A 26,913-nucleotide genomic window follows, 5' to 3' on the forward strand; every position below is an offset into this window, starting at 1 on the left:
CAGGATGAGTCATGGTGAGCAGATGCATTTTGGGCAGCACACACAGGGAATCTGATGCCTGAGCTCTTCTACTTTGAATTGGGTTTTTTTTTTGTTTTGTTTTTTTATTTTTTGTGCTGATCTAAACTAATTAGAAAAACCTGAAGCTAGGAATTTTCAATGAATTGAAATAGACTTGGTTCTCTGGATAATTTCTAACTACAGCTGACAGGGAAACAATCTGAAAATGACGTCACTATTTTTTTATTTTAAAGGGAATTTTAGACTAAAAATAAAATATTGAAAATAACACCAGCATATTACTCTTTGCTATGTCTTCAGGAATTCTTCCCTCTGTAAAACAAAACAACTGTGCATATGTACGGTACCTTAGTTCTGGATTAACGATGAATTAATTTAGTTCAAATGAAAGTGATGCTGGCTTCATCTTCATTGGACAGCTCAGCAGAAGCACAGAAATGCAATAAAATTGGTGCTGCAGGATTCAAATGTAAAAAGAAAAAAAAACCCTTAAATCAGTAATGTGATGGCAGTTTTAAAGTTTTAGGAAGTAGGTAAGAGCAATATTGGCTTACATTTTCTAACCCCAGTTTCTGATTGTCACTAAACACAAGAATAGGAATTAAATGAGCATTTCCCATTGTCTGCAGGATTGAGGCCTAAATGGGAATTTTTGTTTTAAATATGGCAAGATTATTTCTTTTAAAATGTTTGGAATGTCTAAAAACCGGAGATTGCTAGTTACGCTGTTCTAAAGTCAGGGTCTTCCTATCTCCGTGCTCAAAAACCTTGCTATTCCAAGAGACCAGCAATAGCATTAAGGTTCTCTCCCTTGCAAACCAGCCAGGCTGTAAAATGAATACTGTATGACACTGAAAAAAATCAGGATTTCCACTTCACCAAGGATACAAAGAATTTGTTACTATAGCTCCATCAATTTGCAACATACTGCATTTTAAAATAATGGCCTTGTGATTACCATCGTGATTTAAGCAGCTGCTACCATTAATTACTAGAGATAGAACCATTATTTTTCATAGATAAGGTCAGAAGAGACTGTTGTGGTGATCTAGTCTGATTTCTGGTATAACAAAGGCCATAGGACTTCTCTGAATTAACTCCTGTTTGAATTAGAACATATCTCTTTGAAAAATATCCAATCTTGATCTTAATAGTTCCAGTGATGGAGAATCCACCACTACAGTTGGTAAATTGTTTCAATGGTTGGTTACCCTTCGTGCTAAACATTTCCACCTTATTTCCACTCTGAATTTGTCTAGCTTCACCTTCCAGCCATTGGATCTTGTTACACATTTGTCTGCTAGATTGAAGAGCTCATTATCAAATTTTTGTTCCTATTTATGTTTTTATAAATTGTGATCAAGTCACCCCTTCACCTCTTTGTTAAGCTAAATAGATTGAGCTCCTTGAATCTCTCTATAAAGCATGTGTTTTTCCAATACTTTCAATCATTCTTGTGGCTCTTCTCTGGACCCTCTCCAGTTTATCAACAGCCTTCCTGAATTGTGCACACCAGAACTGGACACAATATTCCAGTAGTGGTCACATCAGTGCCAAATACAGGGGTAATTTACCCTCCTATTTGAGAATCCCCCTGTTTATACATCCAAAGATTGCACTAACCTTTTTGGAAACAGTGCTGTAATAGGAGCTCATGTTCAGCTGATTATCCACTAAGTCTTCTGCAAGAGTCACTGCTTCCTAGGATAGAGTCCTCCATCCTGTAAGTATGGCCTGCCTTCTTTGCTCCCAGATGTATCACTTGATGCATGGCCATATTAAAATGCATATTGTTTGCTTGTGCCCAGCTTACCAAGCAATCCAGATCGCTCTGTATCGGTGACGTGTCCTCTTCGTTATTTATCACTCTCCTAATCTTTGTGTCATTTACAGACTTTATTAGTAATGATTTTCTGATTATTGATAAAAATGTTTAAAGTATAGGGCCAAGAACAGATTCCTGCAGGACCTCATTAAAAACAAACATGCTTTATTGTGATGATTCCTTGCTTACAATTGCATTTTGAGACCATTCAGTTAGCCAGTTTTTAATCCAGTTAATGTGTGACATGTTCATTTTGTATCATTCTGGTTTTTTAATCAAAATGTCATGAGTCAAATGTCTTACAGAAGTCTAAGTATATTACATCAACACTGTTATCTTTAGTGACCAAACTTGTAATCTCATCAAGAAAAGATACCAAGTTAGTTTGACAGGATCTATTTTTTTGGCATTAATTATCTTTCTCTCCTTTAATTCTTTATTAATCAAATCCTATATCAGTGGTTACATTATTTTGCCCTGTTTCAATGTCAGGTTAACAGACCCAATTGTGATTTGGTCTACCAGGTCACCTCTGCCCCTTGCTGGAGGCATCAGTGTCCAGCCATCTCTCTGCTCAGGCTAGGTTACTAACAAGATTTTCTAGGCCCAGAGGCTGTACAGCCTCCTAGCATCAGGGCCAGGACTGACTGTGAGGAGAGGGCACCCCCTACTCAGCTCCAACCCCACTCCCTGCAGCGCAGACCCCACTCCCCAGCACTGCCGTGGGGCATTAAGGCCAGCACAGACCAGTTGGGAGCCGGCAGGCCAGTCAAGAAGGCTTGTCTGTTTCTTATCAGGGGAGTGTTGGGTGAGACTGGACAGAGGAGGAGCTCCTCATTGCTGGCCCAGAACCCCAGGGCCAGGTCAGGGCCTTGCCTTCAAGTGCTGAAACTAAGTGCTTGCCTTTCAGTTTATATTTTAAAGGGGCAGATTGCCAAATTCTGAGTTTATTTTTATTGACTGTGTAGAGACTGAAGCCGAGCTTATGGCATGGGACACCCTGCTCCAAGCAGGCAGCCAAAACTTATGGGCTAAGGCGAGAAGCTCCTGCAGAGCCATGCTTGGCACCTCAGGAGGTGCAACGGAGTAGTCCCACCAACGACTCCAGATCATCCCGCTTACCTTCTTTAAATATTGGCACGATATTAGCTTTCTTCCAGTCTTCTGGAGCATCCTTAGTGTTCCAAGAGTTATTGAAAATCAACATTAACAGTCCAGTGAGCACCTTTCCAACTCTTCTAAAGTTCTTGGATACAGGTTATCTGGACTGCTGATTTAAAAATATTTAACATTAGTAACTGCTGTTTAACATCCTCCTGAGTTATGATTGGAATAGAAAGTGTTCAATCACCAGATGATTGAATGATATGAAACATAATCTTTTTTACCAAACACAGAACAGAAATGTTTATTGAACACTTTGCCAGTTATAATGCAGAAAAGGCAATTTCCCCATTTCAATCTAGTTTTATATAATGGGAATCCCAGCTTCCAAGTGATGGTATAATTTAATCGCTAACTGTAGTCATGCTTGAAACAGCAGCTGCTAACAAGTTAAAGCTGAAGTGGAAAAATCAAGATGTAAATCCACATCATTCTGATTACTGAGTTGAAATCTTCTGACCTGGCAGGACAAGAAATGCTCTGAAGTCAGTACAAACGCTTTCAGGACCAAAGAACATTTACAAACACGGTTCATGGACTAGTGGCATGAAAAAGAACTGCAGTTTTCAATAGAACAGGTAGGAGCTGGCCTAGAGAAAAGACGGTATCAAATGGAGATATCAGGGTTTCAACGATGAGCATGACCGGAAGTTGCTGTATAAGTGCAGAGTATTATTACTACCTATTATGTACTTCTTCTACTATTACAACAAGTGTCTTATGTGGAATTCCTTCAAATCCATTATTGAAGTCAAGATACACTACATCAGCAGTCTTTTTCCTTTATCCCCTAAGTTAACGCATGTTGGCTAATACCTTGTTTTCCTCAAAGTACCTACAAATTGCTTGCTTTAACTGTTCTAGTAATTTACTAGGTGTTAACGTTAAATGTACGCATCTGTATTTCCTTCAGTGTGTTTTACCCTTCTTCAAATAATTAACATTTAACGTTTTTCATTCTTCTGGGACTTCCAGCGTTCTCCATGATTCTTCAAAAATAATTGTCAGTGCTTCTGATATTTCAGCTATGTGAATGGTAACCTGGCATTCTTCAACGTGTACCTTCATCATTTTGCCTAGTGACCTTTTCCTTTCCTTGTTAGGTATTATGGCACCAATTATCTGGGCTACAGTTGTCCTTTTCAGTGAACACTGATTGTAAAATAGCTATTAAGCATTTTGAACTTCTCCTATTTCATCTGTTGATTGCTTTCGTTGCTCATTCAAAGTACTTCTGTTGACAGTCTAGTCATGTATATTATCCCACTCTAGCTCCATAATGTCAACCAAATCATAGATGTCTTTAAAAAAAAGTCCTTCTTCCATCTCATGCCTCCATACATCTGGCAGTAGTAGTGTTTTAGGGTTTTTTTTTATTTTATTTTTTTTATTTCCCTTACTTGCAGTACCTTCCCATCCCATGGTTTATGGCCTTTACGTTGTTGGTGAGGAAGATATGGTATAGTGTTCTGAACGCCAAGACTGGGAAACAGAAATTCCTGGGTTCTAATTGCAGCTATTCAATTGACCCCATCTGTGACTTTAGTCAGGTGACTTAGTGTCTCCCTGTACCTTATATATTTTCCCCATCTGCAAACTGGAAATAATACCTTAATTAAATGTTGGTGAAATGCTTGGAGATCCTCCAGTATAAAGGTTTTGTACACTATTTATCTCCCACTGTTAAACAGTGGTTTGGTGCAACAGTCATTGAGAAACTTTTAATAGAACTTACTGTGGCTTCAAAAAATATAGTAGCAAATGGTGAGCTGTGGGAGACATGGGGGGAAAAACCATTAACATAAAAGGATTTTTAACTTTGTTTTAAGATGTTTATTTCCTAGACCAAATTTCAGTGCTGTGACGAAGCTTGAATTTGTGACTTCCTGCCACCCTTTGTGGTTCTAATACCAATGGGAAGGGTGGAGGGGGAGTGACCCTTTGAATATGGTAGGCTTGGGTTCCTCCCCGCCCCACTGAAAGAGTCACTTTAGCAGGAATAATATCCAGCACATTCAAACTGATTGGGCTGACAGAAAGGGCATGCTCTACAGTATTTTCCGTGCATGCAAAATGAGCACAGAGTATGCCCTAAAGAGATGTTGGTAGAAAACTGTCTGAATCTGATTTCAAGGAGCAAATGTTTCCCCCCTATTTCAACAAAATCTGTGGTTTGTCTGCCACTTGCTCTGCTCAGTTTACAACTTCCTGCCGCAGCCAGGGCCGGCTCTGGCTTTTTTGCCGCCCCAGGGGGGGGCGGCCGGAGCCCCGGGGAGAGGGCGGAGGGCGGCGGCGGGGGCGCCGGGGGCAGGGCGGCGACGGGGCAGCGAGCCCCGGCTGGGGCTCGGCTCTCCCCTCGGCGGCCAGAGCGCAGGGGGCAGGGCGGCGAGCCCCGGCTGGGGCTCAGCTCTCCCATCGGCGGCCAGAGCGCAGGGCCGCGAGCCCCAGCAGGGGCTCACCGCTCTCCCCCCGGTGGCCGGGGGGAGGGCGCGGGGGGGGGAGGGCGGCCAGAGCGCCGGGGGCAGGGCGGCGAGCCCAGCTGTGGCCCCGCTCTCCCCGGCGGCCGGAGCGCCACGCCGCCCCCCTCCAGGTGCTGCCCCAAGCACCAGCTTGGTTGCTTGGTGCCTGGAGCCGGCCCTGGCCGCAGCCTAACTTAATACCTAAACTGTGGCCCACCTAGGCCCTCTCAGAGGTCTAGAGAGGCCCAGGCCACTTCCAGCTTTTGAGGCCCCTAGCCATAATAAAAATAAAAAATGATGACACATGGTCTAATCTTGTGCCGTCAGAACCAATATATTTTTATTAATATTTATGAACATTTTAAACTCTCTTGAATATGACAGTCTATATCAGTTAACAAAAAAAATTGTTTTTTACCAAATCACATCTTTTATTGGCTTAAATTTGCAGCTCTAAGCTGAGAGTGTGTCACATTTTGGTCCGATAGGGATGCGCATAAAAACAAATTGCGAAACTTATCAAATGCCAAAAAATGAACAAATGTCTAAATTTGAGGCCCCCTTTGAGCTTGAGGCCCAGACCAAATGGCCCTCCTGGCCCCCCCTCTGATTGGCCCTGGGCCCACCTACTTCCATGCTGGGGTCACTGCATTGCTCTTCTCTATGTCTGCATGCTGCTGCCCCTGCCCCCCTCCCTCCCATTACATTCTCAGTGCTCTACAACGAGGCCACAGAGGACTCCAGAGAAAACCAGCGTGAAAATGGGAAACCGCCCTCTTCTCATGCTGCCACCTCTACTAGCAACCTGAGCTGCAGTCTCTTTTCTCGCCACACTGAGGCCTGGTCTGCGCTGAAAAGTTACATCAGCATAGCTACGTTGGTCAGGGGTATAGGAAACCACAACACTGACCAGCGTAGCTGTTATGCTATACAAAGCACATGGGATCTTTTATAGGGGAGAAGGCAAAAACGCTGCATTTATTGAGCATACAGCAGTTAGCATAAGCTACACACACTCTCTCTCCTGCCAGTTAATGTTTATAGTTACCAGTCCAGAGTCTGGATCAATCTAGTGGCCAACCAGATTGGTCACAGAGGGGAGCCGGGCTCTGTCGGTCGCGATCCGATGCTCCTGGAGTGTGGCAAGACGAACCCAAAGTCCCATGGCAAAGCACCCTGTTCTTATAGTCTTTTTTTCTCTGTTGAAGTCTATGGATTTTGCTGTGTCAGTTTATGACCTGTATCAGAGGGGTAGCTGTGTTAGTCTGAATCTGTAAAAAGCAACAGAGGGTCCTGTGGCACCTTTAAGACTAACAGAAGTATTGGGAGCATAAGCTTTCTTGGGTAAGAACCTCACTTCTTCAGATGACCTGTTACTCCTTAATTGGTGGTATCTTTTGATGTAAACATTCCAATACGCCTCTGAGAGGGTCATCCTGTCCTTGTTTCGATTTAAATCAATTGTCTTTAGGGGTGCCAGCCTTACCTCAGGGTCGTCAATCTGCCCTTCCTTCATTATGGATGCGCATTGATGGTTCTCTGGTGTCGTTAAGTCTCTTCACTGCTTCCTTGACCATCTGGCTATAACAATGGCCTTCACACCTTATCTTTTCCTGATGCATACATTCCTCATTCACACAAACAGTCTTTTACAGAGACCTTTGAGAGCAAAAGACGTAAATTAAGCCTTCCTAAATCTTATAATCAAAACAATTCGCATTGGGGCCCAGGCCTTCAGCGTTCCTCTAATCTCCTTAACATAGGACACAATACAAGATCCTGTCTCTTACTTACTAAACCTCAAACAAAGAAATGTATATTTAACTAGCGTGCCTAATTTGTAATACATATAGGAAACCATAGTAGACATTATAACGTATCCTAAAACAAAAGGGTGACCATAATCAGTTATAAGGATTGTTCTGGTCTGTCCCTGCCTTAACATCAGTACAGACACTGGCAGTCTGTCAGATGCATTTCTACCAGTGTCCCAGAGGGTCATTCCTTTCTGCTATTCAAAAAGGGTGGCTGGCAGGATGAAATCAAATCATACATTAATACATACTACATTATAATAATGGATGGTTATAATAACCTTTAATACAAATATAAAATCCTACTCCTACATAGCTATGCGAACAGAGCTGTGTCTACACTGGGGGTATAGGCTGCATCTCTAGTATGGGGCTATGCCGGCATAGTTTCCGTAGTATAGACAAACTCCCTGCCAACTTTCAGCACACCACTAGTTGACAAAACTGTCTCTTATACTGCAGCCCTTTCCATACCTGGGATATCTCCACTTCTCCCTGCCTTCAGTGAGAACCTTAAGAAAGGTTTGGGGGTTTGGTTCAGAAATCCATAGCAAATAACGTCTTTCTTAAGCAGCCAACCTTCCCCAAATATTCAAAGGCTTCTATAGAACACAGATAAATAAAACCAAACTTTGAGTTTCTAGCCCAAAACTCTCTTCTGAGAGGTGCTTTTCCCCAAAAATGGCTTGAGATTTTTGGAAAAGTAAAGGCCTCTTATTCTTGTCACACACACATCATAAATATGCCATGCCCGATGCATGTTAGATTTGGTCAAAATGTTCCCAGCTGGTAGGTCACATAACAACTTTTGTGTGGTTTAGCTAAGTTATAGGAGGAGTTGGTCAAAACTGGGCTTATAATGGAGGCTAGTAAAAAACGGTTTGGCTTTTAAAGAGTTCCTTCTTCCCCCAGTACTTAAGAAACTCTGGAATTTTGAAACAAGGGTGGCTTTATGAGCCTACAAATACCAATGCACATTTTACAAACCTTGCTTGTTCTGCCAATGGTCAATGCAACTACTTGTGTGAGTAAGACTGCAGATAGAATACTTCAGTCAGTTCTGGCTCCTCATTACCAGAAAGTTGTAGATAAACTGTAAAGGAATTCAGGAAAGAGCAACAAAAACGATGAAGGCGCTGGAGGGACTGACTTACTGATGAAAGGTGAAAAAAAAAATGCTTAGCTCAGTGACAGCTTGGGAGAGGGGGTAGCATAAGTCTACAGATATCTGAAGGATGTGAAAGGCAGGGATGGAGAGGAATTGTTTTAGCATGGTGCTAGGGGTTATAACTTGGAGTAAGGAATGAAATACATTGTTTAAGTAAAGGGGAATATAAGCTAATTGTCAAAAAAATACTTCCTGACATAGATCTGCTACATTGTGGAGTAGTCTTTTAAGGGTAGTGGTGGAAGCCCCATCCCTTCCGACGCTTTTATCCTAGACTGGATAAGCCCCTAAAAATAGATTGTAGGGAGCAACCATGCATTATTAGTAGGAGGATGTTCTACAGCCTAGCAGGTCTTATCTATCTCCAGTTACTATGGCTGCTAATGCTGAACCTTCAGATACATATTGGTTACTACATGGAGAAGTTATTAGTATTTTGCTTTGATAGTTTGATTTTTCCCCCCCCAATCTTTTTGTTGTTATATCCGCAACAGGGACTCCTTTTTCTGATTTTGTGGAGAGCCCAGCACTGATTGGGCCGTTTGGGTGCTACTATAATGCAAATGAATATTCAATAACAATAATTTGCTTACTGATCATTCCCTGGCTTGGTATCTTGTGACAAAACAATATCTTCTAATTTCAATTTAAAATTGGGAGCTTTGGGTTTTACCACAGGAAAGGGTATAAACTTGCTGTTTGTTGCTGCTGCTACAGATTGGTTTTTTTTTTTTTTTTTTTAAGGTACTGAGTTCCATTTTTAAACACTTGAAATCTGTTTTGCATAAAGATCTTTCCTCTGTCCTGGTTTATGTCCTCTTTACTGCCAGTTTGCAAGTGTTTTTTGGTAAGTGGTAAGTGCAGTTGTATTTATTATTGCCATGTAATCACAAAGGTTTCAAGGAGCAGGTGAATCTCATTTCAGGTAAAAATCTAATCTTATTTCCAGATTGTTAGGTGATTGGAAAGGAGTCTTAAACTTGGCCCCTGTGTGTTCGCTCCTATTCTACACACAGTTGTGTTTGGGAATTGTATTTCCCAAATGTTTTCTTAAAATGTACAAAAACATTTAGCTGAAGGATGTGATTGATGCATGAAAAGTAAATGACTATAATGATATTCTTAGATTGTGCTCCATGAGAGACCAGCTTTTTTATGGAGCTACTTAAGACCACTAGTCCAAGACAGCATAGGAAATATTAAAGCTAGACCTAGAGATCCAGCTGTACTTTGTATATGTTGACCTCAGCAGCAATTGCAGCTTTAAATCATTACAATATTAAAACATGGGCCGACTGTTCATTGGGTTATCATAATAAAATGAAGGCACACATGTATTAAAATGACTTCACTTAAATTGGCTGATGGGCCTAACAAAATTTCCTACTATAATTCCCTGTTTTTTTATGGGGGGAAGGGGAATTGTTAAAAATCTGTGTAATAATGTGTTTGAGCCTGGGGAGACAAAGCTTGGGCTCAAGAGCAGGTTACTTTCTTTTTTATTAAAATTTTTAAATGCCTTATGCTTCCAGTTAGACAGGGTTGCAGACTCAAATCATTAGAATGTTATTGGATTTGGGTGTTTCTTTTGCATTATTTATCCCCATAAAAAGTGGCCAAATTATTAATAGTTGAAAATGTACCTCTCTGCAGTGCACTTCAGTGGGGAGTGCGCCGGAGGCTGTCTGGACAAGTCACAGCCATTTACGCTCTAATCACTAAAGTCAGGAAGCAACTCACAGGAAAGAATTCTGTTCCTGGAGCTGCCACTGACTCTCTGTGTGGCCCTTGGATAAATAGCCACTCTGTGCCTTAGTTTACCTCCTTGTGAAATGGGTATAATGTTGATCTATTTCACTGGGGTGTTGAGGCTCATTGGTTACACTTGTACAGCAACTTTCAATCAATGATTTCAAGTTGTTCTACAAAATAGTATCTATTATTACAGCTCCCAAAGGAGCATTTGCAACATACTGCGTCAAAGATCCTTCACCTCCACAGACTGTAACACCTGTCTTTTATACAATGGGGCAATCACTTAAGAGCACGTGGTAAAAAAGTAAGATATTTAAAAATTAATATTATGTAGGAGTGTTCTATATACTGTATGAGCAAAACTAATTCAATCTGGGACATTTTGTTATGTGAACAGTCCACTGTAGACTCGTTACCCAATCTGTGTTTTTATGTGTACACCACAGAGCTGTGTGAATAATTGATTTTTCAGTTTACTGGCTGTACTGACAAATCAAGAAAAACTTTTGGCAAACCGAAAAGTCTTTAGTTGGTTTATTATTTATTTAGTTATGGTGGAACAAAGCGTTTTGTTCATCCTGAACAAAATGTTTCATTTTGTTTTTGAGCTTTATTTTTTTAAATGGAAAAAAAAATGTAAAATTGAAGTAAATGTTGAAATAAAATATTTTGATTTCTTTGAAGGAGGGAGGATTTTTTTAGGTTTTTTGACCAAAACAATTCAGCAAATTCATCATGAATTCACAAACCTGAATCTGCATTTTTTCAGAGGAAAATTTTACCTTGAATTAGTACCTATCAAATAGTGCTGAACCCCCTTGCAACAGCCCACCGTAGGTGGTGGTGGTAGGAGTAGTAATAATAATTAATAAAGACACTCACTTGAAAATCATGGGAAAGTATGTGTGTATCTGAGTAGCTGTAATGTATTGGCTTAACTCCTTTTTCATAATTTTCTTTTTCTTTTTTTTTTTTCTGTTTTTGTGTTTTGTGGCTGGATAAAAGAAATATAAAATAAACATCTGACACAACTTCCTTGGAGTGCATCTCTCGGAATTTTTTTGCTGAACAAGCAGAATGCAGCATTCGTTCCGGAACATCTTTCTCAATAAACCCTGTTGTTCCTAAGAATTGCAGGGGTTTTCAAATAGCTGGATCCTCCAAACTAGGGTGACCAGATGTCCCGATTTTATAGGGACAGTCCCGATTTTGGGGTCTTTTTTCTTATATAGGCTCCTATTACCCCCCCACCCCCTGTCCCGATTTTTCACATTTGCTGTCTGGTCACTCTATTCCAAACCCACACACTATGCTATCCATTACTCACGGATCTAGTTTCAGCTTAACTCTGAAGTTCCAAAATAAGCTCTTGATCTTTCTCCTCCCTCAAGTTCCTGTTAAATGTTCTTCTGTCAAGGGCTGGACATATGGCTCCCTCTGGAAATTGTCAGTGCCACTCCAGTGTCAGACAAATTGCTACTAAATGACATAAGGTACTCTAGAGGCTCGGCACCTAGGCGTGGAGTATCAAACTTAGATTTCTCAACTGGTTGTGCACAATATACACTGCTGGGCCTGCAAAAATGCTCTAGATATGTCCTCATACAAATAGCCTGTATTGGTGTGTGCAAACTTGACTTCCAGATGGCAAAATTTAGACACTTGCCTTTGGAAATATGGCTCTTGATGGTCGTGCATCAGTACTGACACTTTTTTAAAAAGTTGGGGATAAATGCTCTATTCATGTATATTTTTTCTTGCACTTTTAAAAATAGCATAGCATTCAGATTTCATGGTCTTCTGCCTTTGTTTCTGTGTTAAAGACGGGTCAGTCTCTCTGGCAGAAATGCTACTAGTGTGTACACTTGACATTTCTGTAAGGAGACCTGATATAGATGAGTTGCTTTTCAGAGCCTGAAAATATGAGCTGAACATTTTCCAAAGTGAGGATGTTGGAACCAACTGTGAAAGCTGCTTCTTGCTCCAAATATGCTAATGTAAACAGATTGCAACAGTTAGCAGCTGAAAAAGATGGTTAGAAAATATTTTTCAAAACATGGGCAGTGCTGAAATTTATTCACTGATTGACTTTTTATGGCCCCTATTCCTGAAGAATCTGTGCAGCTAGCAAATATTACTGATGTTATCCTCCTAGTGCCCCTGTCATAAGGAGAAATAGTATCCTTTTTTACAGATGTGGAACTGAGGCACTGAGCTATTAAATGACTTTCTCAAAGTCACATGGGGAATCTGTGTGGCAGAGACAGGGTTTGAATGCAGCATTGCCAAAATCCATGCTGTGCCTTAACCACAAGACCATTCTTTCTGGAAGAGGAGAAGGAAATTTGCAAATTTAATTCATTGCTTATGAATTATATGATTTTATATAGGGAGTTAGTTTTCAAAAGAACTCTTCCCTAAGAGTGAAATCCTGGCCATATTGAAGTTGATGGCAAAGCTTCCAGTGACACCAGTAGAGTCGGGATTTCACCTTAAATGTGCAAATATAAGCTATTAATTACATAGCACAACTTTTGCTAACTATTGATCTTAAAATGTTTCCTATTTGTTCAAGATTTGCGAACTGGTTCTGTAACTGATCCTAGGGTGATCCTGTGATCACAGTACAGGACTCACTCAGAAAATCTGGGGTTTTAGTCTGTGCCTAACCACAGACTTTCTGCATGACGTTGGGCTAGTCACTTAACCTCCAGAGCCTCAATTTCTCTATATGTAAGATGAGACTAATGCAGTATTCACACTGGCATTTTGCCAGTGGGAGTATGTCATCAGAGGACTTCTGTTGTTCGGGGAGGTTTTATTTTGGTAACAGAAAGTCTGGGTTTTGCAGACAGGAATTAGATTTGGGTGTGGACACATGCAAATCTGTGTTAACAAAAAGCAAATTTTGCCAACAAAACTTTGTAGGGTACCCCAGGCCTGATTATTTCTGTACCTGCAAAGACCTAGAGTAGACATGGTTATACCAGCCTCAATGTGTTTTTGCCAGTATTATTTTGCTTGCTGAACTGGTATAAGCTATATGGACAATATCGCTTTTTTTTGTTGGTATGAGTTTAGTCTACAATCAAAGGTTTTCCTGTGTTCACCTGACCTACTATTTGCCAACTTCAAAGAGGTTTTTGTTAACGGTTGTAAAGCACTTTGAGACTATCAGAGGGAAGGCGCTAGTCTAAGGCTATGTCTACAGTACAGACCTTATAGCGGCACAGCTGTACTACTGCAGCTGTGCTGTTGTAAGGTCTCCCATGTAGCTTCTCTACACGATCGGCAGATAATTAAACCACCCTCAACAAGCGGCGGTAGCTAGGTCAGAGGGAGACGCTCTCCTGCCGACATTGTGCTATCCATACCGGCGCTTTTGTTGGTGAAACTTATGTCAGTCACACCTCTGACCAACAAAAGTGCTAGTGTAGACATAGCCTAATTCTCACAAAAGTTGATGAGAAAGTTGAAAGTCACAGAAATTTTGTTGATTTAAATAGTTTCCACTGGTTTGAGAGAGCAACGAATAACTTTTTAAGTGGATAAAGTTGGATAAATTGTATCCATCTTCCAGTTATTGGAAATAAACTTTAGGACTCTGGGTCCCTTGGCTGGCCACTGAATAAAATTAGCACTACGCTCATAACTATACCACAGATGTAATTACAGTCCGGCAAAACGTAGCTGCTATTTTTATTGAAGTGTGCTGGCATGTGTGGTCAAGTCACTGTGGAATTTCACAACGGAAGTCATTGTCTAATGTCTGATCCTCTTCACATCCTCCAGCTGTAGGATATTTTTGGTTTTGTGTGTTAAATTACCTACATATGCAGAGTGTTAACATTGATATGAGAAAATCCATGGAACAAATAAAAACAAGGACTCTTAGATCTTTCCCTTTGTGTAGGTTTGCGCCAAGTACCACCCAAAGTTCTGCAGACTGTGATTCTGCCTATGTGCTGCTTTGTAAGTGACAGCTAGTTTGATGTACTATTGCATCACATTTTAAGGCTAATGATTTGGGGGCAGAGAGAAGGAACAGGGTTTTGTGCCTTAACTTTATTTAGAAGTTCTTGTTTCTTTTGGTAGGCAGAGGAAGAAAGGTGTAAAGAACAAGAGAATGCTTCTAGAATTGAGGGTAAAAGCAGAATGGGTGTACTAGAAAGGGAGAATCCTGCAAGAACATGCAGTCAGGCTATGGATAGATGGAGTGAAGAAAGGGCGAAGAATAAGTTCTGTGGGAGTGATGCCTGAATAAGGAGTTCTGAGCCCAAATATGGGAGAAAATTTCCAAATAGTGAGTGGTTCTCAACCCGTGGGCTGCTTGCAGCCCAATCAGCACACAGCTGAGGCCCATGTGACATCCTCAGGGCCATACAGGTAATATATATATTGTTTGGATGTGGCCCACATAACACATAGAGAGCCGCAGCCCAGAATGGTAAATAGGTTGAGAACTACTGGGTGAGACTGTGGAATAGCCTCCCAAGTGAAGCAGTGGAAAGGTTTCCCTTTAGGATACTTAAAACTATTAAGGGGTCTGGAAAAAGCTTTCTACAAAACAATCCTTTATTGGCTGGGTATAGACAAGGTGAGCCAATAGATATTTTCCAACTCTAGTTTCTGTAATTCATGTAACTTCAAATTGCAGTTTTAGCACACACAATACTACAACAAACTAAAAATAAAAGCTGTTGCTTGGTGCATTTTCCCAAGGAATACTATTTTTTAGCAAAGTAAGTTGTACAACAATCTATATGAAATATGCCATCACTGGTGCAGAACTGCGGTGTCTCAGGGATTTCTTTTATGTTAGCATATTAAAAATTAGTACTTGGCAGTGCCTGTGGAAAGAGAGATTGTCTATCAAGTGATAAAAGCACATGATGTTCTTCTGAGAATTATTTCAATAGCATAAGAAGTAGTTATCCTTTCATGTTTTTAAGAGTAAATCACAACAGAAAAATTCCCAACAGATTCCCTCATTTATGGTCAATTCAAATTTTATGGAGACTTGACGTTAACTGACTGTTATTAATTTAGCAATTCCCTGTAACAAGATCACTTGTAAGAAAGCCACTTGTTTTGGGAGGTTTGTCGTCACTGGATACCGCAGTAGTGATTTACATTGGTGGAAAGTGCTATTTTTGTTGCAAGTCGGCTTCAGCCTCTGGCAACACCATCTATTTCAGAGCAACTCTTGCCTCCTTCTCTTCACTGGGCATATCTATTGTTGCAGAAATGTTGCCATTTATCTCTTTCTAGTTAACCAATCATGCTGTGGCATGGCTCACTCCTCTTTTTCTGTCTCTTTCTCCCTCCTACCCCTAACTAACATGACAGTTTTATTTGTCTTGGAGCAGTATGGTCATAACACTTTTCTAATTGACTGTTTCTCTGCTGGTTGTGCAGATCAGGGCCTGCCCTGCAGTTTAAACTTCTCCAGTCCAGCTTTCAAACGTTATAGTAACCAGGACCGGCTCCAGGGTTTTTGCCGCCCCAAGCAGCGGGGGGGAAAAAAGCCGCGATCACAATTGCGATCGGCGGCAATCTGAGCAGCTCTACCACGCCGCTTTCTTCTTCAGCAGGAATTCGGCCGCAGGTGCTTCCCTCCGAGAGGGACCCGCCGCCGAACAGCCTGACGTGCCGCCCCAAGCACCTGCTTGCTGGGCTGGTGCCTGGAGCCGGCCCTGATAGTAACGATAGGAGAAGATTTAAAGCTGAATGTTATTTTGTTGTGGATGCCACAGAGTGCAGCTTTGTTAATGGTTGGGTTGCTTAGTTTTGGAAAAACTCAAGCATCAGAACTTTAAGTTTGAAATATGGCTTCTGTGAACGTTGGAAGTGAGCTTTTGCAGCTTGTGTGTAAACCTCCTTGGTTCTTGCAGGTGGTCTCCTTGGCATACTTCTTGCTCGTTTGTATGTGCCTCAGGTATTCTTGCAAGAAAGGACTGGTTTGTGGCACTTAGCATCTTCTTCTTCTTCCCTGAATGGAAAAGGTCTGAAGAATAACCACTCAGACAAGCACCCAAAAATAAATAAAATTGTTCAGTGAAAGCCTCCCTATCTGACAAGACACTCTGCTCCTTTCTTCCTTCCAGGCAGACAGGAAGCAATCTATCCAAGATTTCTCCTTCTCAGCAATAAGAATAAATGTAAAAAATAGCTGGGCAGCCATTAGAATTCCCCTCCGCTTCAGCAGGCTAGTGGGCAAAGTTCAGAATGTACATCCTAACGCTTCCTGTTCTGATCCCAGGTGAAATCCTGAAATGACTGAATATGCCGAAGTACATGAGGATGCAAAGTTTTGATTCCTCTCGATGCACACAGAAACTCCCATTACTCTGAATGGAAGCACTGTGTGCAGCAAGTAGAATAATTACCCCCGCACAGCTGTGTTAAAAGAACATGATTGAGGTTTCAAAGTCAAGCACTCAACCTGCATTCTGGCCTTTCCTAACTTTTAACTGTTCAACCTTAATTCGGCCCCCTTGTGCCTATGCATTATGATACAGTCTTTACTGACATGAACACATGCTGTTTTTTCCTGTGGAAAACAGTAACTCCATGTGGCATCATATTGACACCCACATGGGTCATCAGCATGATTGGAACCCTTCGATCCATTGCATGGATCTCTTCCACTTGAGCTAACAGTGTAACTGATAGCAGCAGTAGGTTGTTGTCCTCCACGTGGACCGGTACTAAAGGGGGATGAGAGAGACACTTTTTTCACAGATATTTGCTGAAAGCAGAGTAATTGAGACACTAAGGGATCTTGGGTTACTTTCCAGAGTGTGCTCTAGCAGTCACAGACTCTTCTGCCCATTCCCTACAAGCATGGCTACTTCTTCCCCATCCCCTCCAACCTGTCCCTATCCTCATCCTCTCTCTTTCTCATCCTGGCTCCTTGCCTATCCAGTCCCATGGTCTCGGTCTCCACTCCTCAGGCTTCTCATTCCAGTCCTAGTTTCCTTGCGCAGCTAGTCTTAATCTCTCCCTCTGGATGTACTGAGTCCCAGTCTCCTCCTTCCCCCCCGCTTCCAGACGCTCCCCTCCCAACTCCTAGTCCCCTCTGGCTCCTCATCTGATCTGTGTGTTCTCTCCCCACATCTCATTGACTCCCAGTTCTAGTCTCCCTCCTCAAACTCCTCATCCAATCTCAGTCTTCCCCTCCCTGGTCCCTTGTCTCAGTCTCTCTGACCAGCCACACCTCAGCTCCTTGTCAGATTTTCCTTCCTCCTTCTGTTCCCTTCCATCTCCCCCCACATTGGTTCCTACTCCCAATCTCCTTGCCAGCTAGTCCCAGTGTCCCTTCCCCTGCCCCTAGCTCCTCATATGACCTATGTCTTCCACCCACCCACCCACCCAGCCAACTGGGCAAAATAATGTATTTGCATCTAACCTTGTTCTCAGAAATGGCTAAACTGTTGTAGCTGAAATTTTCCAAAAAACATTCAACCTGAGGCAGACACCCTGCATGGAAAATTGCCCCCCAGATGGTTACAGTTTGGTAAAGTCACAATCTACTGAGAACAGGGGTGGTGCTAAAGTGGAAAGAATTAAGCAACTTTAACAATAAGTGGTGCTACCAGCACATCTGTAATATTGTAAATATAGGGGTGTGAGAGTAGGGAGAACTTATATGGTCACTAATGTGTGCAGGGTGGCCTGGTTATTTCCTTGGCCCTATGGCCTAGATCAGGGGGTTCGGGACCCACCCCAAACCCCGCTTTGCCTCCAGCATTTATAATGGTGTTAAATATATAAAAAAGTGTTTTTAATTTGGGGGAGGGGGTCACACTCAGAGGCTTGCTACATGAAAGGGGTCACCAGTACAAAAGTTTGAGAACCACTGGCCTAGATGCATTTGTGAAATTAGGTTTGTCGCAATTATTTGCTTGCTTTCTTTTAATAATTTTTTTCACAGCAGTTTTTGTTAAACCAGAAACCCAGGATTAATTTGCAGATTTTCTCCTGGTGTTATGCCCCAACTAATGTACATTTTTTGATGTCTGACATTGTTAACTTTTAAGCTATATTCATTTCATGTCAATCTTCTTGTATATATGCAACTGAATAACTTGGTGTTCTTCTGAACACTGAGTGTTGGAGTGTGACCTGGAAAACATCACAGGCACAATCCTACTTTCCTTGAGCATCTGAAATTCCCATTGAAGTCACTGGGACTCCTAAATGTGCAAGGAATGCAGGATCACACACCAAATTTGTAAACCAGCATTGCCAACAACAAGATCATAAAATATTTCCTAATGAAAGTTCAGAGTCTGGTTTGTCTGTACATCATGGCTCACGTGACGGTTAGATCTGCACTGCCATTGCAGCATGCGCTTTGCTCATAAAGCGCTACATTGTATTTATCCAAAAGTTTTTCGCCTTTGGCTATAGCTCTCTCGCCAGGAGACTAAACTCCCTCATGGTTTATAGACTGCTGATGATATATGTTTCCCCTGAAAACACCCCACTCTCTTGGGTAGCAACGATCTGGGATATTTTTAAATAGACCCCTGTTCTGACTTTGACTTTGCCAGATATTCAGCAAGAAAAAACAAAAAAAGAGGTCCCAGGTTTTGTCCTTCGGATGTTAGACTCCTACTTAAAATCTATGGGGCATCTTTTAATTGGATTTATCCAAACAATTAACATATCATTTTGCCAGACACGGCAGGCCAGACACACACTTGTTTAGCATAGGATGGTTTTTATTGAACAGACAAACAAAATTGTAAAACGACAGATTCACAATTAAATCAGCATAGCAAACATCCATGGCTTAGTATCATCATGAGTCATTTCAGCTGCCTGCAAATGAACTATCCTAATTTATTGCACTCCTGTCTTATGTATTCAAGCTGTTCAGATTTGTTTCTGTTTTAAAAAAATCTGCCTGTCTAACTATCTAAAAAATGTTCTGTAGCTTGGCTCATTCCCGTGACTGGTGGTGTTTGTTACACCGAAGGACTGTGCTTTCTTTCCCTGAACGAGGAGGACTGAACTAGGCTTACCGTATCTATTTCTTCTTGTTGTTTGTATACAATTTGAGACTGAACTAGTCATATATGATTATTTATTGAATCGTATGTCCAGCTTGCAGCTTCACACATGAAATCCCTTGGTAGCTTCATAATATGTAGATTGTTACTGATCTTTACTTTATGATCCCAGTCACCTAACATGGGGTATAAATGTTGCAAAAGGTTTATACTCCTGTTATGTGATGGGTCAGTATCGTCTGACTCCCTTGGCCCCTGTTACAGTAAGGACTAGAGTATGGAATGCAAGATTTAGCCCATATTAGGGTGATATATTTGTATCCAAAATACAAATTGATCTATCTTGATTTCCCCTCCTCCCCTTTGAATGTTTAGGAAATGAACATTGGGCCCTATTCCTTTTCTATGGTGTGTGCACAGTTACGTTTGATGAATTACAATCAAGTCTGGCAAAACTCAATCAGTCATAATTCTGACATTTCATCTATGGGCTGCATAATATTTATGATAATGTAACTGTGAACTGCAAAGCTTTTATTTAGTATTGCTTATCTGCCCTTTTAAAAAGCTCTCCAGTTATAATATAGGAAGCCCATAACCAGCTTTCAGAAACTGACTGTTCACATCCTTGACTGTCAGTGTTGAGGGCACGACAAGAAAAACCTTATGTATTTTATGTTTTGAAATCTATTTCTGTTCCCCATACTTTCTCCTGAACCTTGAATGGGAGGACCAGAAATGCAGTGGAGGTGAGGGGAAAGCAGGGAAACGCTAAAGATGCAGCAAAATGAAAGTAGAAAAGGGAGGAATGATGGGTATTAAAGTTTGGGCATTGGCACAGGTATAAACCACGGGAGCAAACCTTCTTGATGGACTTTTAACCTTGCTATAAACCGCTGCAGATACATTCATTGTTTTCTTTGTGTGTACTGTTGGACTACTTATTTTTGACTCTCGAGCACACATTGCATTGTATGATGTACAAGAAATCAGTTCTTCACATAAGTGTTTATTTAGAGTGACTAGAGGGTGTGGGTCGGTGTGTGTGTGTGTGTGTGTGTGTGTGTGTGAGAGAGAGAGAGAGAGAGAGACACTCACAGGAGGCCGTAAGTGTTGCAGTGAAAAGATATTTGAAGTCTGTTTGATGTTCACCATATTACTTACACTGATTATGCTGCACATAAAATTATGTAATTTATTTTCATAGGATGTCATCAAGTCAGATACCACAGCGTGATTTTTAAAAGGAGTTAGATAACTACTTGGCCACTGGCATTCATGTCTGTAGGTACTAAGATAACAAAATTGTAGGCTTTAGGGGGTCAGGAAGCAATTATCCACCCCTACTTAGAGCGCCGCTTGATTTGATTAAGCGTGTTGTGTGGACTTGGTGGTAGCCTTTCGCTGCAGCATCAGGTATTGACAACTGTTCATATAGGTAGATCAATGCTGTCATGGTCTGGTAAAGCTAAACCTATATCAAAGTTCCAGTTCTTTCCATCTGTTATACTTCCTAGGGTTGTGAGACCCCTTGCTATCACCTGCCTTTAGCAAGAGGAAGCCTTGTCTGTGCCTGCCGGATGTCAGCTCCCTGACTCCACCTGTCATGGGCAACACAAGCGCTCCCTTCTTAGCCTACAGAGGCTCTGCTGTCCCCTGCAGTTGAGCATGACTATTGCTACAACCCATGAGTCCTCCCAAGTGTCTCCCTTACCAGTCGCACCTTAGATCACTTAGATATGTTTATAGTGAAAACAAGTATAAATGTATTTAACAAAGAATAGAAATTTGAGAAATAGTAAGTAAAAGTATTGGAAACAAATGGTTACATGTAAATTAAAATTGTAACATGCACTCTAGAGCCTAGACTTAACTAACAAGATATGTTCCTGTCTAATGAAATTTAGCTCACCCCAAGTCTTTGCAGCATTTGCCAGCCAGCCTGGCTGTGACCCTCCGTTCATAAAACAGATACAGAATTCCTTAAACAAATGATCGTATATACATTTTGCAAGGATTATGATGACCAGGGGGCTCTTGGTAGAGAATTCACATGTATGCATATTAAGTTGACCAAAAGGTGACATCTGGCCCAGGGGATCCTGGGAAAACTGTACACACACACACACACACACACACACACACTCACTCACTCACTCACTCACTCACTCACTCACTCACTCTTACTCTCTCTCTCTCTCTCTCTCTGCCCTCTACCAGTTAGCCCCAAGAGGTTCCTAAGTCATACCCTCTTTAATTCTTCTGTTTTGTCCCTTTTTGTAGTGTCAAGATGGTGCTGATGTGGACCAGCGGCGATACCTTCAAGACTGTTTACTTTATCCTGAACCAGGCTCCTTTCCAGTTCTCCATTTGTGGCCTGCTCCAGGTCTTTGTGGACATGGCCATCCTGCTACAGGTTTACTTCTACAGCTACTACCCTCAAAAGCCAGCATCGCACACTGCACACCCAGCCAGTACAAAGGCACTCTGAAGCACATGGTGGAGATGGCTACAGGTCAACAGTGTTGTGAAGTCTGCCTGTGCAGCTTTTCCTTCCACTTGTAAATACTGTACTATTTTGATGAGTTGAAATCAAGAGAGAAGAATGCTCGAAAACATAAGAAGTTTGGTATTTTTAATGGTTTGCTTCTGTTTGGTTTCAGATTCATTGTATAGAATTTGTTTTTCTGGGGGTGGAGTGGGGGATGGATAGTCTGTTTATTTTTTGCATACTTACCTATGAGCCTTATAAATTCACGTGTGTGTGTGTGTGTACGTTTTGTACGTATAATTGCAAGGGCTGGATGTTTGTGTTTTTAATGCTATTTAAAGAAATGTTAAACCACAGAGACGATCGAATATTTTATCTGAAGCTTTTACCTATTTATATAAAGTGTGTACTTTGGAAGTAAGTTTGGAATATCAGAGTTAAATATTTCAGTGATGTATGAAGACACTGTCAAAGTTTCAAAAAGGTTGGGTGCAGTGGATCAGGAAGGTGGGCAGGGGTACAGGGACTGAGAAGGGATGGTGAACAATCTAAAGTAAACCAATAATAGCCAGTATAAAACATAAATGTACTGTGTGGGCACACACTCACACTGCTGGATCAGTGTGGCAGTGAATAGATCAAGGTGAGGGATAGTTTCAGGGAGGTTATGGTGTGGCTGAAGCTACGGCCAAATCTAAACTAGACATAGCTAGTTACCAGGTGGGATGAAGAGAGAATTTAAGGGGAGGGGGAGAGGGAGTCTAACATAACTAAGTAGTCTTGCTTTGAAGCAGCTGCTTTCAGGAACAGAATGGGGCCCTGCCTGATTAGGGGTGCACAACTGGGTCATTGATGGTGTGTGACAGAGACTCCGGGTGGGTTGTTGGGATGCCTACAGCAGTGCTGAATGGGGCCAGTAGGCGGGCATTGTCAGGAGTACTAGTGAAAAATTTCTAGGCAGTGGTTGAGAAATTGGGGAAAAGCAGGAATAAAGATGTCAATGAAAGTGGGTTACTAAGGTTTGGAGTGGAGAACAGTTTGTGTGGGAGAAGTAAAGCAGTAATCTAGAGAGCCGGGTCTGCTTTCTAAAAATGTGGTTAGTTGAATATTGAGATTCACATTAGTATTATTGACTGCCAAGTGACACCAGTTTGTGTTCTGGGGTATTTCTTGTGTTAGCCAAACATGCAAATGCTACAAAGGAATAGGTGTGAAGAGAAGTATAATTGTTTTTCTGCTGTTCAAGATCTTCCAGGATGTTTACTTTTAGAAAGCTAGATAGTAGCTGGAAAGGAAAGTGAGAAGGCCTGAGGGGCATATAATGTTATATATAATCTAAGTCGTATATAATTGTATATTTGCCAACATTAGTCATTGTGCCCTTTCTGAGAATTGGCACTTCTCTGGAAATGCTAAGTGGATACAGTTTTAATGTTCTGTTTTCAAGCCCTTTGGCTTCAGCCAGTTGCCATAATGAGCCTAGTTTGACCTGTAGGAGATGAATACAGATTGATTACTGAGTCCCAGAAACAGTTGTCTGTGTTGAGTCTCAAAGAAGGCGGCAGTCTTTCCTGCCAGATAAATGCTGCCTTCCCGCAGATACTGGTGTTTAGGACAGTGCTAGATTTCCAGTGAGACATTTTGTTTTCTGAGAACATTCTAAAAAGATACACTATCTTAAATAAGGCAACAAGTCTGGGATATCACATCTTCAGTTTTCAATCAGGTATTCTCACTAACCTGCTATATTTGGCTCTACTATGCTTTAGGTATGGACCATCTTTAATGGGGGATGGTCATATTCTTGTGAAGAGTAAAAGCATGTAGTCACAATGCAGTAAAATCTACCAGGAATGTTTTTATTTTAGGATAATTGACACCAAGTTGTCCTTTGCTATTGTGCTTTGGTTTTCCTTGTTTCTGAATTCTTAATCTCTGTCTAAAATAAATCCCAAACTGGCTGGCTTGACCGCTGGGATACCACTCCCCATGCATTTCTTGGAGGTGATGTCCTGTGCTTCTATGAGCCAAATCCTGCCCCACTGGCAAAATTCTCATTATCTTCAATGGGGTCAGGATTTGGCTGTATGGGTGTGGCATGATCCAAGCACAGTATTGCATTTGTGCACCCTAAGCCTCTGTTTTTTATGGAGCAGCCTCTGAGCTGATCATGTTTCCCCTTCAGGATGGCTGGGTGGCGAGCAGTGCAGAGGAGATTGGGTGCATAGGAGATTGGTATATCCCAGAGTAACAGGTAGGACCTGCCCTGGTCTTTGGTGTCTGCAGGGGACTACCCGGGCCACTGGCAAATCTACACACACAAACCAAAACTCAGGAAAGCTGTTCAATCTGAGGGCCTGGCATAGAGTGCTATGGTCAAACTCTTGACTCCATGCTTTTTGTTTGACACCATACTCTTGTATGCCTGAAGTGACCTTACAAAGACAATGTATGTGGCATGGCAGACTATGAATGTTTTATTCCTCTCCCTTTCTCAAATGTTCTCGTTGTGTTAAAAGAACATCTGGGCTTTTCTCTTTTTAATTAAAAACTTAACGACTGTCCTCTCTGGTGTATGCTGCTTCAATGAGGATTGTATTTCTACTCATATGCAAACACTTTCTCACATGTTTTAATGGTTTGGTGTTTTAATAACTTGTAGTACTAAGATTTTTGTACCTGATGGTCTTTTTTTCTATTATTGTATGAAACAGGGGTGTAATAGCTAAATGGCTGCTAAGGTCTCTTGGCTTTGTGTAACAGGTATTACTGAAGATAAAATGAACCTGGTTTTTCCTTTCTTCTTTTGGGACTCTTTGGTCTGCAGATTCTTAAGTCTACCGTCACTACCAAAACCAGTACGCTCAATTCACATGTTTCTTTCATACCAGAGCTGCAAATGCTGGAAGAGAAGCCAGTTGACTAGTGTCTAAAGTCATTTTCTATTTAGAGCATTTGAAAAGCTGGGATACTTGGCTAGGAACTCTCTTGAACTTCATCTTGAAAGATGCTTTAAAAGCAAAGTTACAGAACTTTTTATATGTAAGGAATTATCTGTAGCAGTGATCACCTCAGAGAATTAAGAAATCAATTACTTTCAATACATATTTGTTGAATGTATGGTACATTTCATGGAGCTCACATTCTCTGTCAATTGCAGTGATCTAAAAACAATGAAATAAATCAATCAATTATACATAAATTGAGTGTTGCTTTATGTTTTCTTCAAATGTAAGGAAGGAATCTTATTATTTAAAGATCTTGTATTGCTCATCTGGTCTGGGACCTTGTCCTCCTATTTTCCCTAGAAAGGACAAGCAGGCTTTGGTTGCTAGATAAGTAATCATGAAGCATACAATATCCTATGATGAAAGCCTAGGACTAGGATTCACGATATAGGATCCTAGGGGGTGGATAAAAATCAATGATTTTTTGGGGGGTGGGGGAGGGAGAATAAAAAATCAGATTTTTTAAATTTAAATTAGATTTTCTTACTTTGTTTAAATTATGATTTTTTTCTTTTTAAAAATAAACCTGTTTTAAAATGAAATCTGAACTTAATACAAAATATGTTAAGGCGTAAACTTGTGTAATCTCTTAAAACACTTAAATAAAAAATAAATGGGCTGAATCCATGAGTTTCTATCAAAAAATTTGGATTAAAGGCTGCCTTACTGTATAAAGAAAGAATCAGAAGGGAAAAAATCTAATGGTTGAAGTCAAGCTTTATAAATATGGGTCATGTATAAACAATAGGTCATGTACTGTATTGTGGGGGCCTCAGGAGATGTGCTGCTGGGTACAAGAGACTGGCATTGGGACCTGGCCTCTGACTCCGGGAGACACCATCATGTATCTCATCAGGATCATCCATTGAGCCCACCTCCCTGGTCTCAGACTCCTGTTTTATAGCTTCCCCCTACCTGCCTGGCTCAGTTATCAACTTATGAATATTCATGACTTCACCCATTCAGTCACCATTTTCTAACATACTAAAAATGTACAGTTAATAAGAATCTGAAAATATCAAGCTATATAATTTGCTTAAATAAATGTATATAGGTCTAGTATGTCCTCCGAGGTAGCAAAAAGATGTACCAAAACTAGTATAAAGACTCTATTTAGTTGTAAATGGTTATATCAATGAATGAGAGTGCACCTTTCTTTAGAAAATAACTGAGGTACAAATGGAAAAGTTGATTAAAATCAGATGATTTAAATAGAGGCTTTCCACTTGGTGATTTAAATCAATCCACCCTGCTGGGTTCTGTCTCCAGCTCTTTCATGGACTGTTGGTGTGACCTTGAATAAATCACTTACCTCTGTGTGCCTCAGTTTCCAGGTAGAAAATGGGGGATAGTCACTCACAGGGATGAAGTGTTGTTTATTATTCAGTGATTGCACCTTGCAAGGGTTCTCATGAGGTCATATTAGGGGAAGAATAAGAGACCAGCCATAGGACCAAGTGTCAAACATCCCCCCCCTCTATTATTCCCCAACTATCCAAACATTTCCCCAGCCTTTTTGAAGGGGGTCAGGGAACTGAAACTACTCAGGATTCCTTGACCATAAAATCGTGTGTGTGTGTGTGTGTGTGTGTGTGTGTGTGATTACATCCTCCCATGTTAATTAGAAAATGAAAGCAATCAGGCCTAGATTGGGCACCGGGGCATTTGACCAGCACGTGACTTGCTGGTGGAGTTTGGTTCCCCCTGACATCCATGTTGCTAGTGGAGCATGTGGTAGATAGGAAGGAACTGGGGAGCTGCTGTTTCTGCTTTTAGTGACTGGGGAGCTACTGCTATTATTTGTAGAGCAGAATAGAGACTGAGGAGATAGGGAGGTAGGGTTGCCAACTTTCTAATCGCACAAAACCGAACACCCTTGCCCTGTCCATACCTTCTCCAAAGCCTTGCCCGTTCTCTGAGGCTCTGCCCACCATCCCCTCTCTCCATCCCTGCTTGCTCTCCCAACCCTCCTTCACTCATTCTCACCAGGCTGGGGCAGGGGGTTGGGGTGGGGCCGGGGATGAGGGGTTTGGGGGGCAGGAGGGGAGCTCTGGGCTGGGGCCGAGGGGTTTGGAGTGTGGGAGGGGGCTCCTGTCTAAGGCAGGGGGTTGGTGTGTGTGTGTGGGAGGGTATGGGCTCTGGGCTAGGGGTGCAGACTCCAGGGTGGGGCCAGAAATGATGGGTGCTG

General features: G+C 41.5%; 1 protein-coding gene across 2 annotated transcripts in view; it reads left to right on the forward strand.

Moving 5' to 3' along the window:
- Positions 1–24,113, forward strand: part of SLC66A2 (solute carrier family 66 member 2) — an 88,244-nt gene extending 64,131 nt beyond the window's left edge. For both annotated transcript variants that reach the window (XM_024209538.3, XM_024209539.3), the window contains one exon: positions 21,510–24,113. In XM_024209538.3, coding sequence (XP_024065306.1) covers positions 21,510–21,717 — 208 coding nt within the window. In that variant the 3' untranslated portion in view covers positions 21,718–24,113. The remainder of the gene's footprint in view (positions 1–21,509) is intronic.
- Positions 24,114–26,913: the final 2,800 nt, after the last annotated feature.

The sequence above is a fragment of the Terrapene carolina genome, unplaced genomic scaffold, assembly GCF_002925995.2.
Source record: "Terrapene carolina triunguis isolate 2854851 unplaced genomic scaffold, T_m_triunguis-2.0 Scaffold58, whole genome shotgun sequence".
NCBI lineage: Eukaryota > Metazoa > Chordata > Testudines > Emydidae > Terrapene > Terrapene triunguis.